A 22,900-nucleotide genomic window follows, 5' to 3' on the forward strand; every position below is an offset into this window, starting at 1 on the left:
ATGCTCCCTGGCCACGAACCTAGCGAAGGCAAAAGCAAGGTCTGATAGCAAATCCATCTCTTCTCACCTTTCTTCTCTCCTGTAGCCTATTCTCTGTGTAAGAGCGATGCGTGCATGATAACGTGAAGAGAAAAGTGTGATTAAAGTGAATGGAGTGATTTCATTGATAGTGACTGCAGGTATTTATATGTCCTGAACAGTCGTGAGTACATATCGGTTACAATAGTTGCGTCGTTTGGAAAATGCACGACGATGGTTGAGAGACACAGTGTATGGACAAAGCCAATATCCTAACTGCTAAATAGAATATTCCAAGGAATATGCTAATTGCCTAATTAGCCTAAATCTAAAGATATTTTATTCCTAACAATGTTCACCATCTCAATAGCATAGGTGATGAAGTGTCACGTAGGATTGCCGTGCAGCACAAGGTCGCCTCCGTGCCGCCCAAGTGACACCGCTCCAGGCCACACGGTGGATGGTCCATTGACCATATTGCTCTGCTCGCTCGTTGTCGGCAGTCGGCACACGGCGACTCGCTGCGGCGGCGGCGAGGGAGGCCATGGGGACGCCTTCCGAGCAGCCGGCGGTGAGGCTCATCGGCTGGCTCAGCCCGTACGTGCACCGCGCCGAGGTGGCCCTGCGCCTCAAGGGCGTCCCCTACGAGCTCCTCAACGACGACATGGCCAGCAAGAGCGAGCTGCTGCTCACCCACAACCCCGTCCACAACAAGGTCCCCGTGCTCCTCCACGGCGACCGCTCCATCCCGGAGTCGCTCGTCATCGTCGAGTACGTCGACGAGGCCTTCCCGGCCGGCCCGCCTCTGCTCCCCGCCGACCCCCTCGCCCGCGCCAACGCCCGCTTCTGGGCACGCTTCCTCGACGACAAGGTCAGAGAACTGTGCGTATTTATTCATCCACTGGCACTGCAATCTTCGGTCCACGAGTTTTGATTTCTCGATGTGCGTGCGCAGTGCTGGAAGGCTCTGTGGGTGGCGCTGTGGGCGGAGCCCGGCGAGGCGCAGGCGGCGGCGGCGAGGGAGGCCAAGGAGGGCCTGGCGCTGCTGGAGGCGCAGCTGCCGGAGGGGAGGAGGTTCTTCGGCGGCGACGCCATCGGCCTCCTCGACATCGCCGCCAGCGGGGTGGCGCGCTGGCTGGGCGTGTTCGAGGAGATGGCCGGGGTGCGGCTGCTCACCGAGGTGGAGCACCCGGCGCTGTGCCGGTGGGCGAGGGAGTACGCGGCCGACGAGACCGTGCGGCAGTGCCTCCCCGACAGGGACCTCGTGCTCGCCGTCCTCACGCCCAGGAGGGACATGTTCGTGTCCACGGCCAAGGCCATGGCCAAGCACAAGTAAAATACAGCGTGTGCACGTTGGAGCTGCCGTGACAGTGGATTCCGATGTGCTATCTGTGAAGGAATCTTGTTGAAAAAATGCACTATAAAGGAATAGCTTATGGGATATGATAACTTACTGTAATGCAGAGGTTGTGGTTTTACTGTAAGATCCAAGCATTTTTGCTGCTCAGTCATTCAACTAAATAATAGAATAGTTTTTTTTTACAAACTTCTCCTCGTTCATTCGCCTAGCAAAATAGTGGCATCGTTTACAAGTAATGGAAGCACCTCATCCAGTGTCGAATCCATCTAGAGAGAAGGAGGAGAAAGCTTAACTAACCTAGCGAGTTTATGAGCTACTTTCTTACTCTCTCCATTACAATAATCACAAATCATATGACTAAGATTTGATGACATAAAATAACAGTCATTAATAATTGCACTTGCTACCGAAGAGGAATTGCCTTCTTTCATAGTGAGAGTGACACTTTCATGTTTTTTTTCTCGAGAAAACACAAAGATTCTTTACGTTTCATTTCATTGGAAAGATGAGGGAGTACAATCCTCCGAGGAGGCTGGTGTTACATGGGTCATGCATCCGATCAATGGACATCCCTGGATGTGGGCAGAACACCCCTGTGCCCGTACAAGTGCCCAACATTTGACTTCATCTCTGATGCTATCCACTAATGCATTGATTGTGGGCCGTGCATTGTTAAAGACGCATTCATTTCGGTGTTTTCAAATCATCCAGGGGACGAGAATGGCGACGGATTGCAAGCCTTTGCGCAACGTCTGGGGTGTATGCTCCTCCGCACTCTGCCACCAGTCCATCATTGTAGGTTCATTGTCTAGGGGTTCTGCTGGTATGCGTGTCCATCCCAGGATAGCATCTAAGTTTGTCGGGCGAACGGGCATGCCAAAAGCAGGTGTTGGATGGTCTATGGGGGCATGCGTGATATTATAACAGAAGTGGTTGTGACATTGGGACAACAAAATAATATGTGAATTATTTCATAAGAATGTTAATTACTTGATAGGATAGGAGTACATGGATCGGGGTTTTTTAGGTCTGCCTTTTCTGTCAATTTCAATATATTGGCACCATTGCAATTAAAGTTGCCATGCCATTGGTAGTTTTTCTTTCACATTTTGCCGTGAAGATGTATAGTATGTATGTGTTTGTATTGAAGGCTATATGTGGGGGACCATCCCAATTCCCGTTTTTGCGATGGTATCATAACATGTGTTTTACTACGACACTTTTGAAACATTTTCAGGAAACAAAGTGCAAGACTTGCTATATTCTCAACTTCTTCCCATGACTCTAAAAAATATATATTTTATCGACGCTAGCCAATACAACCTTTTCCCATATAATATGTAGTACTTTTGCCATCATACATATAGTTGTCTTGAACAATTGAAAATAAATTATAGACTTACCAAGGAAAATATATTAGAGTTACAAGAGCAAATGTAGTAATTTTTTCATGAAAATTTTATTATTTTGATATTGCCTTCATACAAGTACCTTTTTTATCCCACATTTTCCATGATCTACAGAGGTAATTTGCCATGTTTTTTATGGACCATGGCAAATTTGCTTTATGGAGCATGGAAAAATTATTATTTTTGGACATTGGTAATTTTAAGTTATCATGGTTAAACTGGACCATTATAATAAGCTTATGGACCATAGCAATATACTCCCTTCGTCCGGAAATACTTGTCCTAGAAATAGATGTATCTAGACTTATTTTAGTTATAGATACATTCATTTTGTACATTTCTAGGAGAAGTATTTCCGGACGGAGGGAGTATTTCGGTAGATAGACCATGGCAGTTTTATTGTAGGTAGCATGACATTTTCTATTTATTTAAAAATATGGCATTTTATTAATTAAACCATGGCTTTGCCATCTGCACGTCCCCTATATAAGAAAATAATAGTTTAGATGGCATATTTTGCCTTTTTTCCGGTGTGTAAAACGTGGGCAATGTTTTCAATTTGTTACCTAAGTGTCAGATGACAACTTTTAGAAAAACTTTTAGTGATCATACATCAACCGGGGGAGTTTTCTTCTCCGCACATGGAAATTTTTTGGACTTTTTTTCTAATGGTCACATTGCATTTTTTGAACATTCCTTTTACAAAAATTGGCAAATGTTTCTAAAAAGTGTGAACTTAGTTTTATCATACATGGCAAGTCGTGATTTGTTTTCTTAGAGCACGATGGCGAGTCATATGTATGCATCATGAACAGTTTTAGACATTTTTTGGCGGGGTTTCGATCATAATTTTTTTATTAGACATACCATTACAAATATTATAGAGTTATCATGGCAATTTTAGTACAATTAACTAGACAAATTTATTATAATTAGTATGTCATATATATTAATTGGATAATGTCATTTTTATTAATTGTCTATGAGAAATTTATTAGGTAACATATCATCGTAAACTACTTTTATATACTGTCAAATTTATCGACATGGTAAATTTCTATCTTGTCACAAGCACACATTAAATTCTTGGCAAATTTTACATCCATGGCTAGTTTAATTCCAAAATTATGGAAAATCTAGTATATTTTTCCTGGAAAATATATTGAGTTTGTAGGTACTTTTACTAATTGGATCTTGGCATTTTTATTAGTTAAACCATGTAAAAATACTGGAATTACCATGATAAAATAATTTTTATATACTATCGGATTAACAACATGGAATTTCTGTCTACTCACAAGTACTAATTCAATTCCTGCAAGATTACATCCATGGCTAATTTAGTTCCAAAGTTATGGAAAATTGCCTCCTTCTAAAATGGCAATTATTAGTTTACCATGATTTTTTAGCAAATGTTCATTAAATCATGGCAAGCTTTCATTTTTCCCAAGATATATAGATTTTCCAAAGGATCATTTTTGTATGTAAGACAATCATGGCATATCTATAAATTTTGCCAAAGAATTATTGGTCATAAGAATTTGCAGTATTGCTCAAGAATATAAAAAATTGTGAAATCAATGATTTTTGAAATCTAGTCTCATGGCAAATCTATGAATTTTTGAACATGTCACATGTAAAAAAATTAAACTTCTCTTCATGGAAAACCTGTGAATTTTCCAAAGAATTCTTTTTGTCACACGAATTCAAAAGTTTTACAAATTTGTGTATGTCTTTTTTTTTAAATTCTGACCTTGATGTAGAACAACTTTGTAGAAGCATGGCATTTTGTTTGCGTTTGTCATAGCACACTATGTATGTTTTTGAAAAATATGTAGTAGTTTAATTCACTAGAGCATTGCAAAGACGAAAGACAAAAATCTTGTTTCATTTATAATATAGAACTTTTAACATGAACAATGTTATTTGGATGTCTTGGAAAATTTAATTCCAGAGCTATGTTATTTTCTTTGCTCGAGATTTGGCAAATTTTCATATATACAGAAACTCTATTCATCACCCAGGGTGTAGAATAAATTATTCCTCACCCGAGGTAATCTTACGACCATTTCATAAATAAATTAATTTTGACATACAAATAGATACATTTATATTGATTAACTATGAAAAAATTGACACAAGAAAAAACAAAAATATAGGTCATAAGACCAGAAAAATCACATTTTATGTATAATTTACACTATGTTTTTATGCTTGTAATTTTACGTGGAATAAAATATTTTTTCAATCTAGGCACTAATTACCATGGAGCATGCATGACCTTAATCAACCATTAATTGCTGATTTTATCTATCTTGTCTAATCTAGGCATTAAGTATCCATTTGAAGCAATAATTCTTTCCTAATAAAGAGCTAATTGGTTGACCCATTATTGTTAATACTTATTACAGATGCACGCATCTCAATGTAATCCAACGGTTTCTACTCAAGGTGCCCAGGCACCTAGGTCGCGTTATTCGTCACCCTGGGTGAGGAATACTTATTCTTCAACCCCCTCTATTTTCACATTAATACACCATAATTTTACGTTTTTAAATTTTAATTTTATCACATACGTAAAAAGAGACCGTAAAAATAATACATAGTCACCGTAAAAAATATTTTATGTCACATAAAGTTACAAACATGAAAACTTAGTGTAAATTATACAGAAAATGCGAGTTTTCTGGTCTTTATGACCTATATTTTTGTTTTCTTATGTCAAATTTTTCGTAGTTAATCAATATAAATGTATCTATTTGCATTTCAAATTTAATTTATTTATAAAATGATCGTAAAATTAACTCGAGTGAGGAATAATTTATTCTGCACCCTGGATGATGAATAGAGTTTCTATATATACATATAATAAGTCGTTCATCATTCAAATTGCCCTCAAAATTGGCTGGGCTAAGTCATAAAAAACGTTTCACAAAGGACAAATCTCTAGACTGGGCTGGATCATGTAGGAACTTCCTATATTACGCTCTGCACGCTAGGAGAAGTGTAGCACACCAGTTTGGCCGGCCCGTGAACTGGTGACTGTGTTTTTAGTTTCGTTTTTTATTTTTATTTTCAGTTCAATTTTATTCTTCTATTTTAAATAATTTAGAACTTTGAATAACTTTTGAAATTTTCAGAAACTGGGAATTTTCTTAGACAACATATTAAAAAAATTGTGAATTCAAAAACTTCTACGGATTTGTGTAAAAATGTTCGCATATACAAAAAAATGTTTACAATTATGAAAAAAGTTTGTCAAATAAATAAAAGTCCATGATTTTAAACGAAAAGTCCGTGTACTAACAATTATTAATGATATTTAACAAAAAAAATCCTAATGCAAACTAATTTCATGCATTTAAAAAAATATCCTCAAATTTTAAAAACAGTTAGTACCTGTTTTTTAGTTTCGTTTTTCCATTCAATTTTTGTCTGTTTTCTACTTTGAATACTTTAGAACTACAAGAAACTTTTGCAATTTAAAAAACTGGGAAATTTGAAATAAAATGTTGAAGAAAACATAAAATGTTTCTGAATTCAAAAAATGCTCTAGATTTTTGTAAAAATGTTTCATATTAATAAAAATGTTCCTAAATATAAAAAATAGTGTATTGATTCAGAAAATGTTCGTGCATTTCAAAATATGTTCGTGAATTTCAAATCAACATCCACGAACTTTGAAAAATATGCTCGTCTATTCTAGACTTGTTCGCCAATTCAAAAGAAAATACTTAAAAACCTTTCGCAATATTAAAAATATTCTTGATTTTTAAAAATGTTTGTAAGTTCTAAAATATGTTCTCAATTTTAAAATTGTTTCCATATTTCTATAAATGTTCATGCATGATCGAAGGTATGTAGTTAAACAGTAACGCTTCGAGTCTTTGTGACAATATACCCATGTGAATTTTGAAGAATTAACCACCTGGATGGATAGGAATATTATAGTATGTTTTCTAAAAAAAGTTTCTTGAAATTCAGAGTAACTATTTGAATTACCAAGTTTTTTGACAACCATGATATTTTTTCAAAAATGTGAAAATTCCTTCGACTTGTGAATAAATTTAAAAGAAGAAATATTTTCTTGCATTTGTGCAAAAAAATTCAAAATCATACAATGAGATGTGAGCATAATGTGATCATCATCATTGGGAATTATGATTTTTGTTTTCTTCCGTTGCAAGGAATGATCCCTTTTGCTACTGGTTTTTAAAGAGTTGTTTAAGTGGTGCTGATGTCAGTCCTTTTTGGGGCCCATTTTCTTCGCCCCATGCTGTTTTGTATAGCGTCAAAAGATCCAAGATTTATTTAGGGAGCACATATCCATCATATGTTTGAACCTTTCAGACGTGAAGCCTGAACAAGCAAGGCCTAAGCTTCCGGGAAATAAACTGTCCTAAGTGATTTCGTACCGATTTTGGCCTCACTAGTTAGCTGATGTTGACACACTCTCAACCCCTTGGACCGGTGTCCTCGATCTCTACGTTCCAACGGAACACTATCTTGTTCGCATGTTGGCGAGTGAAGGGTTCACATGTTGATGGATGAAGGGGGACGCTACGAAGGCATTATGGCTTCACTCGAAGGTTTGCGCCAGTGTTCCTAGGCTTCGAGGGACGGTGTTGCTCAAACCGGCCACCATTATGTGTCCCAGTTTAGCGGTCTTCATCATTATCGTTCCGGTCTGGTAGGTCGGGATGAGGACCCCTAAATCGGTTCCGACCATAGGCCGTGTTGTGCGGCCAATGAGAGAACACATGAGAACTCTGGAAGCCTTGACATTTAATACAGAGACTTTGTATGTGTGCAGGACTACCCTCAAGCGACATTCAGGTCTTCAACCTCCCGAGGCAGCCACCTTTGGACTCGACGCTAACTGTCGACCTTAATCCCCACAGCCGTTTGATGCTACCATGTGCCACCTCATCGCCCCGCCCTCCCCTGAGTGTCCCCACCATCCCAACCATCCCTCTAAGCCCATCCACTCCCCCTGTTTTGCAAAAACTCTGACAACTCCCGCATACCTGTTAAGAACAACTCCAACGGGCGTGCCGTAGAAAAGAACCTTTTAATGCACGCGGACCCAAGTTGGACGCTCCAGCACGCGCCTAAAAATTACACGCAAGGTAAACTCAATCAAGCATGCGGACCAAAACGGCACCGCGTGCCGTGTATTTGCTGCGCCTGCTCATGCTCCTGCGCGCTGAACCGCGACTTGCCCCAACCGCCAGATCTCACCTCCAGGCACTGGCGCCGCAACCCAGATATTGCCCCCTTTGCTCCGATGACCCATTGGCACTTCCTCCGCCTATCCCCACGCGTCGTCATTGCTTCCTCCACCTCCCCCGCTCGTTGCCGCCCCTCGAATGCACCATCCTTCTCACGGACAGCGCCCAATGGCAGTTTGTAGTTTGGCGCCTACAAGGTGTTTGACAAAACGCTTGCAAGGTATGTACTCCCTCCGTTCCAACATAAGTGTCTTAACTTTGTACTAGGTCTAGTATAAAATTACACTAAGCTTGAGACGTTTATTTTAGGACGGAGGGAGTATACCTCAACTTTATATTTTATAGATGAAGTTGATGCATGTTGTTCATAGTTCTAAACTAGTTTAAATACAAAATTGTAGATGAGTTCGTCTTACGATTCTTTCTATGAAGAATTTAATATGCAAGAGGAGGAATGGTGGGCATGGCATGGTCGTCTAAATTAGTTTGATGTTGTATTGTTAAACTATTTATTTGAATTGTAGTAAATAATTGCACTATTTATTATTGATTTTTTTCTCTGTTTGATCTTCTTGATTTTATTATGATGAGAAATGTTGTTTGACTAGACGCGATGCTGTAAATTTAGCGCGTCTGCTGAAGCGAGTTAAAAAGGCTTATTTCTACGTTGTAAAAGAATTATAGTGTGTCTCTTGGAGTTGCTCGCCTCCGCGACCGCAGCTCGCTACCGCTCGGAGCGTCATGACCGTCTCCGGTGAGGTCCTGGATTGGCCTCGCCATGGCCAACGCTCGTTGGTGCGCTCCTCACATTGCGGTGCCCCTGCCTTCGATCTCAGGCGGAGCTGAAAATTGACTGAAGCGCATTTTTCTTTCAGCCACCCCTAAAGATTATCAAACACGTTTATTCTACGAAGTGTGATGGACGCCCAAGAGATCGAACCCAATGGCAAAGTACATCATGGACTGGGGCAGCGCGAACAGGTAGAAATAGCCGTGCCCGTGCACGCAGTCGTAGCACCCGGACGCCAGAAGAAGCGCGCCGACCAGCAGCTCCAGCCAATGGAGCTCGCGCCGCCGTTTCAGGCCCGGCGGCGTCGGTCTGCTGTTCCCGGACTTGCGGGTGACGATCCACTCGTTGGCCCGGCCGGCCTCGAAGAGCCCGATGAGGATGGCCTTGAACCGGTGCAGCGCCATGGCGTTCTCGAACGCGATCCACGGCACCACCAGGTGCGCCGACCGGCGCCACGGCGTGCCCGCCGAGTTGAGCAGCGTCGTCGCCGTCGGGACGCACACCATCTGCCACGCCGGGATGCGGACCTGCGGGAACAGCGCCTTCGCCGGCAGCAGCACGCTGAAGAAGAAGAAGGTGAAGAAGGTCGACACCACCCTCCGGGTCACGAAGAAGTTGTACACGATGTAGAGCTTCTTCCACGCAGAAACTCGCTCGGCGGCGAGGATCTCCCGGAGCATCTTCTTGAACAGGAGCGCCGGCCCGCACGACCACCGGTGCTGCTGGGACCGGTACGCCCTCACAGAGCTCGGCAGCTCGCTCTTCACCTTGATGTCGCCGACGTAGACAAATTCCCAGCCGAGGAGCGCTGCTCGGAGCGCCAGGTCCATGTCTTCCGCCGTGGTCCGGTCATCCCACCCACCCGATTCCTCGATGGCTTCTCTTCTCCATACTCCGGCGCTTCCTGATTAATAAGTGTACAAAATGTCATACCCATGCCAAGAATAACTAATACGGACTTCCTTCATTCTTAAACATTTGTATTTTTAAAGATTCAACTACGGACTACATACGAAGCAAAATGAATGAATTTACACTCTAAGTTATGTCTATATACATTCGTATGTAGTCCGTAATAAAATTTCTAAAAAACAAATATTTAAAAATGGAGGAAGAACATATTTCAGTGATGCATAAATCCGTTTGAACGGCAATTAATATCAAAAAAGGAGCATGTAGGAGTACGTTGAAATCATTTACACTTTATTAGACTCATTTGAAATGTCAATTTGTAAGGTTCCTTGCTTTGAAAATAGGCGGCAACAAAATAAAAACACATTAAATTATATCTAATGGGTTTTGATGTAAAACCAACTAATCGGAAGAAAAAGAGTCGACCATCCATTATGCATCGCATGGGTCTATTTTGAAGTACAAATGCATATCCATATTTCCCCATGAGCTTGAGATTTTGAATGAACTGACTGATACGTACAGTTATACATGGTAACAGAGCTAAAAGGTTGTAAATCCATATTCAATCTTTACTCATCACATTGAGCTTTTGGATGAACCGGATCCCTGGGTTATATTAATTTTTCTAATGGCTGGATAAAATCTCAAGTCGAAAAGATATTCTTTTTCTAATTTAATGCACTATATTTTATTTACTCACTGGAGGAAAGAAACTTAAAAATCATATTGAAAAAAAATATTATTATCATATTAAAAGCACAAAGTTTTAGTCAACTAAAAATTAGGCAACAGCAAATCCCAAAAATCATTTGCATGTTTTCAAAATGTCCAACTATTGTATAATTATTATAGTGCAACTGGCTAAATAAAGCTGTAAAAATAAAAAGGAAATATGTTAACATATCTAGTAGTATAGAAAATATTTTGCAAATGTTTTTACACACTTTGAACATTTTCAAAGTGCAATAATGCAATATTTTTCAAAAAACAAAAGGTACAGGTAAAAGACCCCAAAAATATAGTTGCACATTGTTTAATGTACAATTGGTGTATATTAAAAAGTTCAATTGCAAAAGGAAAAAAAATAATTTCTCCAAAAGAGAGTTAGGAAAGAAAGAATCGACTGAAATTACTAAAAATATGTGCAATTATTTTCAATTACTAAAAAATTGTCTAGAGTACATACCGTTATATCCGAAGAAGCTGCAGAGTGAGGACCCAGCTTGCTGCTCCACCTTGAAATGGTAATCCATGGACATCTCTTGCATCCTCGTCAGCATACACTCGTCTGCGTTCACTACATATAGTTATAACAAAACAAAACAACAGCTCAAAATTACTTCTCTTCAGCAACTAACCAACCACCACTCCGGCCAGGCCACAAGTGGACATGTGATCTAGGGATAACAATAAAAACATGCCTATAATGAGCTATTTCTTAGCATTCTCTACAATAACTAGATATGTTTTTAAATGTGATGAGACATATTATGTTAAAAGATGATTTCTTAAATAAAAAAAAGACAAGTATTTCTCTTACCTATTCCTGTTCATTCATCTCATCATTTATTCTATATATATATATGTCACTTCTAAGATAGCAGCATTGTACATGCTTGAACAGGTTACCTACGTACGCTACCGAACGTACCGAACTCCCAGCGCGCCTGGACGAGCGCGATGCCGGGGTCGCGGACGAGGAGCGGCACGGTGCGGGCGAGGAAGTCCGACGAGGGCTGGAATTCGGCGTCGAAGATGGCGACGAACTCGCAGCGGCGGGCGTAGGCGTGGCGCATCCCCTCGGTGAGGTTGCCGGCCTTGTGGCCGGCGTTGTCCTTCCGGGCCTCGTACCTCACGTCCACGCCGCCGCTGGCCCACCGCGAGCACTCCTCCCTCACCAGCTCCTGTGTTTTGCATTTGCATGTAGCTACGTAAACTTCAATGCCTGCATTGCAATGGCAAGCAACTTGCAAGTCGATGCGAGAGGTTGGTGGTGGATCGAACGAGAAGAACGTCGGGGCATGCACCTTGATGGCGGCGTCGGTGGAGTCGTCCAGGACCTGCACAATTAATCGGTCTGCCGGCCACGTGAGCCTGCAGGCCGCCCCGATCGATAGCTGGTACACCTGTTTTTTTTTACATTACGATTTTGTCAGCCGGGTGACGTGCGTGCATGCATGCATGCATGCTAGGTTAACTGCTCCGTCCTATGTTAAGTTAATTCCTAGCTACCACGCACGCACTGCCTCTTCAAAGTTTATCAGCTAGCTAGCTCGACCAAGCTCGATCCATCGTCTAGAGTTCAATCTCACAAGAACAGATTAAGTTATTCATCATATAACTAACTAAGACATCGTAGGAAACATACCTCTCTCTCATTGTACATGGGGATCTGGACGAGCACCATGGGGAAGAAGCAGGCCGAGGAGCCTCCACCAGCCTCGACGTCAGGTTGGACGGGGACGTCGTGCGTCGCCGGCCGTCTCTGCCGCCGGCGGAGCACATTGGCAGCGGCGCTGACCGTGCCGAGGAGGACCTTCTCGGCGAGCACCATGAGCGACATGCCCATGCACAGCATCACGGCGCCTCTGAGCAGCGGCACGGAGAGCGCGCTCCACGCCCGGAGCAGCCGCCGCAGGAAGGCGACCACCGCCGGCGACAAGGAGACAGTCAGCCGGTCGAACGACTCCGCAGCGCCGGCCAGCATCGCCGTCAGCCGGTGACGGCCTGCATGATGCTGATGCATGCTCTCTCCTGGCTACTCTGCTTGATGTGTGGATGCTGCCTTGTTGCATGGCTGGGCGTCGAAATGTCGCCCGCTTCGCTGTAGTGCCGGTACAGCACAGAGCTTTGTTGACGACCGATGGAGGCGGTGTAGTCTTGCCGGAGCCGCTGGCAAGTCTTTTTTTTTAATATTAAATAAATAATCGTGGACGCCCAAGTTGACTGACTCCATTGCCCCACTTGTTCTTAGGCGGTTGGCCCACCACAGCCCATTAAACACTACCAACCCAACCCCAACTTCTCGATCGCATATTCGCATCTCCACCCCTGCCCTTCGGCGACAACGTTTTTTTTTTTTTTTTAAAATCGGCGACAACGGTTCTTTAAAACGGACTAGCAAAAGGACACGTGCGTTGTAACGGAAGTAAGAAAACTACATATTGGGCACTTATCTCTTCCTACTAATAATAGAGCAACGATGACTTATGTCGTTCGTGCGTTGCAGCGGGAGACATCATTATCCATCTTATGCGTTCAATTATTTTCGTTTATCTCATCCTACTATCATTCTTCTCTCTCAAATGCCTTTGGATTTGTACAGTTGGTAATAATAGCTACATTTTGGCATATTTGAATGCAACCTAGTATCTTGAATTTGTTTCAACAAAGCCTTCTTTCTTTCTAGGATCTCCTTGGTTCATTTTTTTTCTTTAACTACAGATGATTACCTCCGGATTTCTTTTGCACGATTTTAGGCTAACGATGACAGTGCACCTTGTCCTCTTGGCTTTCCTAGGCCGGTTGCGGTGTCGAGCTTTGGCTTCTATTGTTTGCGAACACCATTGTCAGCATCCACGGCATCACTGGCGTGCAAAGGAAGGTGAGAGTGCTGCACTTCCAGTGAGTGCTTACCGGCCTTGCATTTTGTCGAACACCTGCGGAGCATCCTCCTGCTCCCGCGCGGTTGCCGCGGTCCGACGACCCCCCAACACAGGTTCGAGCCCATCGCTTTCGTCCAAGGATCAAAGCCGGAGCCCTGCGTCAAGTTCTTGTCCCCCAGCCGTCGTTGCCGAACGACTTGACGCCGATCTTGGAGGCGTTCTTGGACGCACAAAACTTTGTCTGTCGCTTGGACACCAACGATGGCGATGCCACCGACTCCAAGTTGTACCACGAAAGCATCCTAGTTACGCCTGGTGGCAACGACGTCCGCCACGAAGGCATCCCCCGCTCGGCGCGCTCCTGCTCGCCGTCGGCCCGGACGTCGAGGGGCAGTTCATGCGGTCACTCGGCTACTTGTTGGCCAAGTGGTGCCTGTTGCTCGAGATGCAATCGGCGCCCAAGCCGCCGGCCAAGCCGACGTCGCGTGCTTGTCGTACGCCACGGAGGTGCACGACTTCTGGGTGCTGAAAGGGTACGCGTCGATGCTCGCCGTTCCCCGCGTAGCTGGCGCAACGTCGACGGCGACGATCACGGCCTTGCCCCATGAGCTGCCGGAGGAGCCGGCGCTGCGGTACGGACTGGTGCACGAGCAGCTGGAAGCCGTGGCACAGGTGGTCTGTGCGGTGAGCGTGCGCGGCGATAGCTTCATCGTTGTCGGCGTGCGCGTCGACAACATACGGGTGCGCGTCGTGCGGCTCGGGTATCGCAAGAAGGGCGACGTTGGAGCTGTCGACGAAGACCATGTGTTGGACGGCGGGACTGCGGGTTAGTTTGGATTAAATATAGGGGGTTTTGTGTAAAATGTAAAAAACGATTTGTTTTCTGACTTAAATCCGAACTGCGGGTTGATTTCAGGAAACGTCAGGGTTTTTTTTTTGCAAAAACGTCACGACGGACGACAGAAGCGCTCCGCGCTTTATTATTATTAGAGGAGAAAACGACACCAGAGGACAGAGGTTGGTAGGAGCAAACAATATACTACTACTCTAGTATTTATTTATTTTTGTGGGAAAGGAGCAAATAAATATGCTTCCACTCCACCAAGATTCTAAACGTGTGATGAAATTAAAGTGAGATTTGCATTCGAAGAAAATTATAGTGAGATTTCCTTAATCTTGGTGAGTACTGAAGTGTTTTCATATAATCTTTTTTTGAGTACATCTATTAAAATGAGTCATAATTTGTTTTTTTAATGCACTTAAATATGTGCAATCGCTCCAAAACAATATATAAGAACCATGAAAATTTGCTTGAAATATTTTTGTTTTTGGAAATTTGAATCACGGTTTGGATGGACGAGCGATGATTTATGTTGTCAGATTATTTGTACCCCTTATTCGTTGGTCCTCCTGTTGATGCTAAAACCGACGTATCTCAGGTAGCGGTGTTCGAAGTTGGTGATCTAAACAAGATGGTAACACGAACAAGAAGGATACCGTACTTATCCAGGTTCGGACTTTTTGAAGAGGCAAAGCCCTACATCATTCTTTTGTTATGTTGATTGTGGATGGGTTATGAAGTACAATATGCTCTATGAGATCATGTGAATGAGTCCTAAGCTCTCAATCTTCTAATTCTCCCTCTACGGACTAAACCCCTCGACTTATATAGGCACGAGGGTATATCCGGGGTTTACACATGATCGGTTACAATCTAGGATAAACATGCCAAACATTCAAATATGGCCCGAAGTGTACGCCAAGTCTTTAGAGGACTCCATCTTGATCACATCGAGGACCATGGCACTTTAGGCCCATTCTTCGGTTACTGGTAGGTCCTTGGCCCGGTCCATGACTGGTGGGCCAACTCGGTGTGCACTAACTAATCCAGGACATCGTCACCTCCCTCGGATGAACATTCATAATACCACAACTACATTCATATCCAGAGTTTCTAGAACAATGTCTTGATTGAATTGAAATTCTGTATGCAAATCAAACTTTAAAATTGACATTGCGGTATTAAAGAGGGAACGACATCACCTGCCACTCACCACAATCAAACACAACTTCCCCCATAAGATACCATTTAGGACTTTCCTTGTACTTATACATGGACGATACCTATTCGCCTTTTTGAGATGATTATAGAATCTCCCGTGTGGTGACCGGGAGGGAAACCCTATACGTCGGCTCCAAGCCCCCCACCGTCCTCCCTTCCCTCCCTCGCCGTCGTCGAACCACGCTGCCGGGCAAAGCCCGTCGACGCTGGTGGTGGCGGGGCTCCTCTTCATCCCGCTCGGAGGCTCTTGGCGCGGGGCGACATCGTTCGGTGGTGCTTCGCGGTGGTAAAGGGTGCGGAGGCACGATGGAGGGCTCTGACGACGGGGTAGCGAGGGCTTAGTGGTGGTGCGGTGGGCTTCACGGGGCGGCTCACATTCGTGGTTGCGGTGGCGGCCAGATCTGGCAGTCCTGCGGGTGCGGGCGCTTCTGTTGCTGCGTGCAGCGCGGTGGTTGGGCTCGGGGCGGTCGCGCGTGCTGGTGGTGGGTGCTGGCCGAGCTCCAATCGGTCCTCTCCTATTCCGGCCCCTGGACGACGACGAGCGGCGCGGGGTGGCTCTCCGGTGAGTGCTCTTAGCTACGGGTGAGGGGTGGCTGGGCGGGCTATCGCTGGCGGCCTCACGTCGAGTTGCGTCGGCCGCCATGGTGAGGCAACATAGGGTTGTGTTCGGTGGGGAGTTCGCACGAGGGATGGAAGGCCTTGATGTGGGGCCACCCGTCAATGGTGCGAGGTGCACCGGTCCGAACACGTCTCCTACTCCCCCTTTCCTCGGTCGTGTGCCCTCTGGTGAGGTTCTGGTGATGTTCGAGGCAGGGCGACAGCTTGCTGCTCCATCGATGGGTGCTGCCAGCCAGGTCAAAGCCAAGCCCTTTGGGCATTCACGGAGTTGCTTGGATGCAGGGCGGCGGCCCTGGTGGTGTGAGGCGCGGTGTTCATGGACGGAGCGTGCGTCTTGGGTGTGGACGGGCAATCATGGTCACGCGAGTGGCGTGGTCATTGATGTTTTGCGTAGCATGGTGGTTTGGCGGAGGGATAACACCAAAGTGCATAACTTGCCCAGTCCTCTCCGGCCGACGATGGCGGCGACCACGGGCATCATTTCCTTCATGAAGACCCCGTCGTGGTGTCCTCGGCTCTCCACGGTTGCTCCGGGCGAAAACTTGATCCTCGCGATCGGGCGGTGGTGACTATCAATGTCGTGCCCTTCTTGAAGGCACCGCCTTGGAGTCCATGCTTCATCACTGTCCCGCTTCACTTCTCGGTGGCTAGGTGTCGGGAGGTCCTCGTCGGCTCCAAGTAGTTCCTTTTGTCTCATCTGTAGTGTGCTTGGTGGTCGATTGTGTAGTGTTGTGGTGCATCGGCACCCTTGTATCTTGCCTTGGCTGTGTGTGTTGTGTGGGGTTGTGACGCGTTGTATCCGAATGTGTGTGTCTCTGGTTGTTGCTTTATATAAAAAACGGGGTGAACGCCTTTTTCGACGAGAATCATAATGGATCAATGTTTACATGTTAAAATGTGATCGATACAAGTCACAACAATCTGATTTAGTCTGATTGATTATGCATGTTAAAATTCCCTCACAATATCAACCAATGCACAGGTACCATGTCAACACCATCTTGGAAGAGGCTTGGTGAGTGCATAACTTGATCAACCGTGGAGATGAATCATACTTCTAGATCTCTCATGGCCACCTTCTCTCGCGCAAGATGAAATTAACCTTCATTATTTTGTGCGAGCATGAAACACGAGGTTGGTAGTGAGGCATGTCGCACCGAGATTGTCACACCATAGGACATGCACATGAGGTTGAGGAACTCATAGTTCCCTTAGCAAAACTGAACCAGGTTACCTCAGTCATCTCATTTGCCAGGGCCTTGTACTCCGCTTCCATCAAAACCGTGACATTGTCGACTGCTTCCGCACACTATACAACATTGTCAGTGCATGTAGATCAAATTTATGTTAGAATGATCTTTATTTTGGACTCAGGTTTTCTTTTTCTTGATAACTTCGGTGTTAGTTAGAAACATGATTTCTACGGCTTGGGAGAGGCATGATGAATGCATCCAAGTTGATCCTCCAAGGAGATGAATCGTACTTCAAGAGCTCCCGTGGTCCTCTTCTCTGATGCAAAATCAAAGCCATCCTCCTTGTGTTTTGCTACATCACGAAACACATGGTTAATAGTGAGATATGTCACGTCGAGATTGCCACTCATATTTCCCTTAGCTAAGACTGCAACTCGGTTACCTCGCGCGGTTGTGTCATTCACCAACGCCTTGCGCTCCGCTTCCGAATAGAAGACCACCACAATGTCGATTGCTTCCATGCACTCCACACCAACATATTTACATTTTAGAAGATAAATCCACGTATACCAATTAAAATCATCCAAGGAACTCACATTATATTTAAACCCATAAAAGTAATTGCGGGACCCCATACATGGAAGTAAGTTCGAGTGGCATCCGATCGAGTAACATTAGTGGGATCTGGAAACGGCATTTGATGACCTTTACATGTTGGCATGCATCACACACACTAGAGTCGAGAGAAGGTGCACAAGTCAATTTATAATACATGGGTGATACTTGATTGCCAATCAAGCAAACTTGGTCCCAGTGGCCAGTGTAAATGGAGAAAAGAGAATCAAGAGGTAGCAGGAGATAAGTTGAGAGAGCATTTTTTGAAAAGTCAAGAGTTTAAAACAGTCTTGTATTTTCGTTGTGTCGGGCATGTTTGACTACTCCCTCCGTTTCTAAATAAAAGTCTTTTCTAAAGATTTCACTACGGACTACATACAGAGTAAAATGAGTAAATCTACATTAAATAAAATATATCTATATACATACATCCGTATGTAGCTCGTAGTGAAATCTCTAACAATATTTATATTTAGGAAGGGAGGAAGTATATGGCAGAGGGCGGACATTCCTCCAATGCAATTATATCACTTCAATATATTTTTGGAAATGTAATGAAATGCCTTGGGAAAAACATGCGCCGACTGTATGTATATATATACAAAACCATGCATACATGGCCCTGTTTTGGCACACCCTGACACAGGTAGCACGCACGCTGCTACTGGTGTGCCGTGTGCGGCCATGGCCTCGGCAATTGACACGAATAAATTCATTTCCTTCCTCGCCGCGAGCAGGCGGCCGGGCCCTGTCTGCCCTATACTCCCTCGCCTTCCTCGGTCAGAAGCCTCATCTGCCCAGGCCATCTCCTTCAAACACCCCCATCCAGTACGCGAGCGCCCCTCACCAGCGTCAGCTTCTCCTTCGTCTCCGTCCACAGCGCCATCCACAGAGAGAGACTTCTTGCACTGCACGCGTGTATGGTGAAGGCTCGGAGTCGGTCGCTCAACCGATGAATCCGGCACCGGTTCAGAGCAGCAGCAGAGCAACCCTGCTTCAAGGCTGGAGAATATCGCTTGGTACTCTTCTGATGCATCCACTGAACCATACCTGTGCTTCAGCCCCTCTCTTCTCCACGGAACCATACCTATGCCTAACTTCAAGTACACCTTTCTTCTTTGTCCCAAAGTCATGGCGCGCCATCTTCAAAGCAGCTACGAGCTTTTCATCTTCATCGCTCAACTCACTCCGGTCCAAGGTCTACTAGTGTTACCACTTACCAATGCAACAAACTCTTGGTTGCTGACTTGCTGGCCTAATTTGATGCCTAACTGAGAGTCTGAGACAGTAGAACAGATGGTACAGACCTGCTGGGGTATAACAATGCGGAACAGACGGCACAAGAATTTTCGAATGTTCGACAATTTGCTCCACAGTTTTCTGTGCATACCAAAAAAAAAAGGTGCTTCATTCATCTCAGGTGCAACAAATAAAAAATCTCAGATAAATGGAACCTAATAGAAACAACAAATAACGCTCCAAACGGATATGACAATAAATGGTACTCCCTCCGTCCCAAAATAACTGTCTTGACTTTGTACTAGCTCTAATGCAAAATTATACTAAGCTTAAGACAGTTATTTTGGGACGGAGGGAGTACTAAACAGGAACAACAAGAAACATTCCAAACGGATACGAGAAGAAGGCAGATGGATCAAGCATGAATCATCATGAATCAGCTTTGATGGTCACAAGCCACGACGGGTACAAGGTTTGATGCTCTCACCAACATGAAGAGTGGATGCTCATGATCAGCTTGATGCTCCAACCACGCCAACCCCCTGTAACTGAAACAGAAGCAGACAATTTACTGACATGGTGTGCAGTCCAACAACTATCATGGACCATCAAAGGATATATCAGCATGCTGCAGTTAACATCACATTAACAGCAGTAGGGCATAGCAGCTTTGAGAAGTCGATCCGGCCCTCCAATTGAGCAGATTTGAATGCCTTTGCTGAACCAGCTGATGCAAAACTATCTATCATTTTCTGTCTGCACAGATCATGAAAAAGGAAAAAAGTGTAAATGCTACACAGATGTGAAAAACAAACGGAGATGAGAGGTTTCATCAAATATGCACTACTTCATCTTCATTGTTAACCATATATGCTTACGGCTTACTGTATTGTCAGTATTACCAAATGCCAGAATGTTCCAAAAATTGGAACTAGCATAGCAAAAGTACAAAATATCTAGTGCTATCTGCACTGGGTATGCAAATTGTCCAGACTTCACCAAGAATATCAGAACAGGTCAAATCAGTGGAAATATCAAAGGCTCGAGCAAACCAGAAAATGGTAAAGGAACAACAGGAAGATGCAAAACTCACGAGATATTACTATTGTCATTCATACTGTGAAATTTACAGGTGTTCATAGCAAAGAAAGGGTGACACCATAAAGACAATCTTAATAGTTAATATCACAGGATTTACAGTTACATCCTTCAGAAGAACTCAGCCTAAGCTATTCAGCCAGACTTAGAAACCAGGGGTGATTGCAATTACATTTGCTAACTTGCTTACGGAACTCGTTTCAACTCTTCACTAACTTGAACATCTGGGCATTCCTGCAACAAAAGCAGAAGGTCCTTTGGAATAGTTTGGAGCTTGCTTTCCTCTGCTTGATGATTATCCTGAAGAATACTCTCGTGAAACAGCCGCAATGCACCCTCTGCTGAAATTTCTTTCACAGATTTGTGCAAATCTTCTAGTTTTCCTCTACGCTGGGCATCGAACAGCAACTTTTCTTTTTGAGTATCAGGAAGACTAGCTAATGCACTGCTTGAAGGACAACAAAACAGAAAAAATGTAATAAATGAGAATGAGGAACTTCATACAAGAAAACTGTTATTTGCATGATCAGAAATGCAATTTACCTAGTAATTCCCCGAACAAGACCCCACTTGTATCCGGCATGCACAGATTGTCTATGACCAAGGTTGAACCCTTCTTGAGCAATATCCTTCTGCCCTTCGGTTATACCATCTCTATAGCCCATCTACAGAGAAACCAAAAGCCTTACTTTCAAACTTTTTGGACATCAAAACAAAGTCATGATTCATGATTAATCAATAACCATGGGAGTCAAAATAATCATGCACCTTATGGAACTGCTCCTGCCTGTGCTCCCATTCTCTTTTTAAATTGGAATCATGCCCTGGAGAATCCGAGGCATCACCCCAGACATCATCATCCGCAGCAGCAGCAGCAGCATTGCCTGAATCAAAATAGGTGGAGAACAACTAGTTGTGAACATGTGATGACATGGAATGCTGGTATTCAAGTTCAAACAAAACCTACATTGTTTAATTACACAGAAACTTGTATCCGAGTAGCATATGTGGCAACAATAGACAGATAAAAAGGTTGTAAAATCTTGTGATACTACAACAGAACAAGGACAGGGCACTACCATGCCCATTGGTTACTTCCTCCCTCGACGGTGATGCATCCACGTGTAGCTCTCCCAGGGATGCTGCCAAACCCCTCACGTCCTCGGACCCGGCCATCACGAAATCAGTCTGCACCTGAAACATGGAGTGCCAAGGAGAATGGTCAGTCGAGAGGCAGGAACTAGTTCTTCTGTTTGGCTCATTGGTCCCATATATGCCAATGATTAACTTGCCCTGCCTCTCTCACTCACTAAGACATAATCACTGAAATGAGATATGCCCTCTTTCTTCCTCAACCACAAGCTGCTCCTAGTCGCGGCCGGCAACCAAGCATAATAGCCCTCAGGTAGCCGCAGAGCAGCGCTTCTTTGTAACAATTTTCTCCAAAAATAAACACGCGTAGCGCTGTACTTGAGACTACAAAATTTTGATCCACATCTTTTTTTTCTACTCAACAGTAGAATGCTCTAATTGATCCGAGAAGAGCGAAATTATAATACATCTCATGGTCGTACAAATACGCACTAATTTCGCATCCACAGTCATGGAAGAGCGCATCACAGTTCACATCAAACCTTCCCCTCGCCCCCCATCCATACTGCAACCTGGCTAGGGCTCGAAGGAATCGCAGAACTCGTGCAGCGGAAGAAGAAGAAAAACGGAAGAGGATGGAACCTTACCTGGCTGCTCGACAGGGACGGCGAGGCCGGGAGCGGAGGGGGGCGTGTGAGATCTACTGGGAAGGCGGCGGCCGGTTAGGTCGGCGGGGTGCCGGAGAAATCCGACGGCGGGGATACGCGGGGCGGGGGCGGCGGCGGCGGGAAGAGTGGAGAAGAGAACCAGCGGCGAGGGGATAGGAGAGTCGTGGACCAGTCGGCGTTGCAGAGAGACCGATGGTGCCCTCCTCTCCTCCTGTCAACCGTCCATCGCATATCCAACGGCCGCGGCCGTCCAGGATTTACCTTTCCTTTTTTTTCCGTCTCTCTCTCGATTATGTGAAAGCATTTTGTGAGACAAGAGAAAGTGCATACCACTACTCCACTAGCCAATAGTCCAAAAAAATAGTACTCGTACCATATAATTCGTGGAATTATTAACCAATAAAAAGGTTCAGAATATGGATATTATTTATTATCTATTTATTCTAATTTTCTTTTGGTTCTACCTTCAATCCAAAGCAACTATGATCGTCACGCCAATTAAAATGAATAGTTGACAAGCACATCGCCTAGAAATGTTACTTGACAAAACTGCATAGTCCCTATAAGAAAAACATAAAATGCTTGCTATTGCGGAGGTATTTTTTCTGTAGCAAGCAAAACCGAGTTGCGTCAATCACTTAACTTATTTCGCAAAAATAGATGAGTTGCAACAAGATATAAAATGATGTATAATCCAGCTTACTAGGGTCACCCAAACAATTTAACTTGAACTCAAAAAAGGCTCCCTCTACCATCACACAAACACAAAAGCCGACCTTCAGAAAAAGAGACTAACCTGCAGGTAAATGAACACATTTTCTCTCCACGGGCTTTGAGTCAGACCCGTTAACAACCTTCTTTGTTAAGGAAGCTTATCATTCCTCACACCAACACGAAAGACACTGATCCGTCGAAAGACGAAGATGATTGCTCATGTATACAGACTCACAATCATCTAAAAGATTGAATATGAGCACCACCGTCGCA

At 44.3% G+C, this 22,900-nt stretch overlaps 3 protein-coding genes across 4 annotated transcripts; 1 reads left to right on the top strand and 2 right to left on the bottom strand.

The window, feature by feature from the left end:
* Window positions 1–477: 477 nt before the first annotated feature.
* On the top strand, window positions 478–1,539 carry LOC123440940 (glutathione transferase GST 23-like). Its single transcript, XM_045117476.1, has 2 exons — window positions 478–889; window positions 974–1,539. The coding sequence occupies exons 1-2, from the start codon at window positions 563–565 to the stop codon at window positions 1,352–1,354; spliced, it is 708 nt and encodes a 235-aa protein (XP_044973411.1). The 5' UTR covers window positions 478–562; the 3' UTR covers window positions 1,355–1,539.
* A 7,328-nt stretch (window positions 1,540–8,867) lies between these two features.
* Window positions 8,868–12,589, bottom strand: LOC123440941 (probable glucomannan 4-beta-mannosyltransferase 6). 2 transcript variants are annotated; one of them, XM_045117479.1, is made up of 5 exons: window positions 12,092–12,589; window positions 11,751–11,849; window positions 11,375–11,627; window positions 10,910–11,011; window positions 8,868–9,712 (listed from the first exon to the last, which is right to left on the bottom strand). In XM_045117479.1, exons 1-5 carry the CDS (start codon window positions 12,467–12,469, stop codon window positions 8,925–8,927), a joined length of 1,620 nt encoding a protein of 539 aa, XP_044973414.1. In that variant the 5' UTR covers window positions 12,470–12,589; the 3' UTR covers window positions 8,868–8,924. The 2 variants fall into 2 exon arrangements, with proteins under 2 accessions (XP_044973414.1, XP_044973413.1); XM_045117478.1 differs by having other exon boundaries at window positions 11,375–11,849.
* A 7,547-nt stretch (window positions 12,590–20,136) lies between these two features.
* LOC123445497 lies at window positions 20,137–22,068 on the bottom strand. The gene is made up of 5 exons (XM_045122487.1): window positions 21,893–22,068; window positions 21,233–21,347; window positions 20,922–21,037; window positions 20,697–20,818; window positions 20,137–20,598 (listed from the first exon to the last, which is right to left on the bottom strand). Exons 2-5 carry the CDS (start codon window positions 21,327–21,329, stop codon window positions 20,340–20,342), a joined length of 594 nt encoding a protein of 197 aa, XP_044978422.1. The 5' UTR covers window positions 21,330–21,347; window positions 21,893–22,068; the 3' UTR covers window positions 20,137–20,339.
* Window positions 22,069–22,900: the final 832 nt, after the last annotated feature.

This window comes from Hordeum vulgare, chromosome 3H (genome assembly GCF_904849725.1).
Source record: "Hordeum vulgare subsp. vulgare chromosome 3H, MorexV3_pseudomolecules_assembly, whole genome shotgun sequence".
In the NCBI taxonomy this organism is placed as follows: domain Eukaryota; kingdom Viridiplantae; phylum Streptophyta; class Magnoliopsida; order Poales; family Poaceae; genus Hordeum; species Hordeum vulgare.

Excerpts from the sequence above, each read along its gene's own strand:
- LOC123440941 (XM_045117478.1), bottom strand. The coding sequence starts at position 12,469 with ATGCATCAGCATCATGCAGGCCGTCACCGGCTGACGGCGATGCTGGCC. Across the intron at positions 11,850-12,091 it reads CCATGTACAATGAGAGAGAG|GTGTACCAGCTATCGATCGG; the intron begins GTATGTTTCCTA and ends AAAAAAAAACAG. Across the intron at positions 11,012-11,374 it reads CCAGGCGCGCTGGGAGTTCG|ACGAGTGTATGCTGACGAGG; the intron begins GTACGTTCGGTA and ends TAGTGAACGCAG.
- LOC123445497 (XM_045122487.1), bottom strand. The coding sequence starts at position 21,329 with ATGGCCGGGTCCGAGGACGTGAGGGGTTTGGCAGCATCCCTGGGAGAG. Across the intron at positions 21,038-21,232 it reads GGAAGTAACCAATGGGCATG|GCAATGCTGCTGCTGCTGCT; the intron begins GTAGTGCCCTGT and ends ATTTTGATTCAG. Across the intron at positions 20,819-20,921 it reads GGCAGGAGCAGTTCCATAAG|ATGGGCTATAGAGATGGTAT; the intron begins GTGCATGATTAT and ends GTTTCTCTGTAG.
- LOC123440940 (XM_045117476.1), top strand. The coding sequence starts at position 563 with ATGGGGACGCCTTCCGAGCAGCCGGCGGTGAGGCTCATCGGCTGGCTC. Across the intron at positions 890-973 it reads CACGCTTCCTCGACGACAAG|TGCTGGAAGGCTCTGTGGGT; the intron begins GTCAGAGAACTG and ends GTGCGTGCGCAG.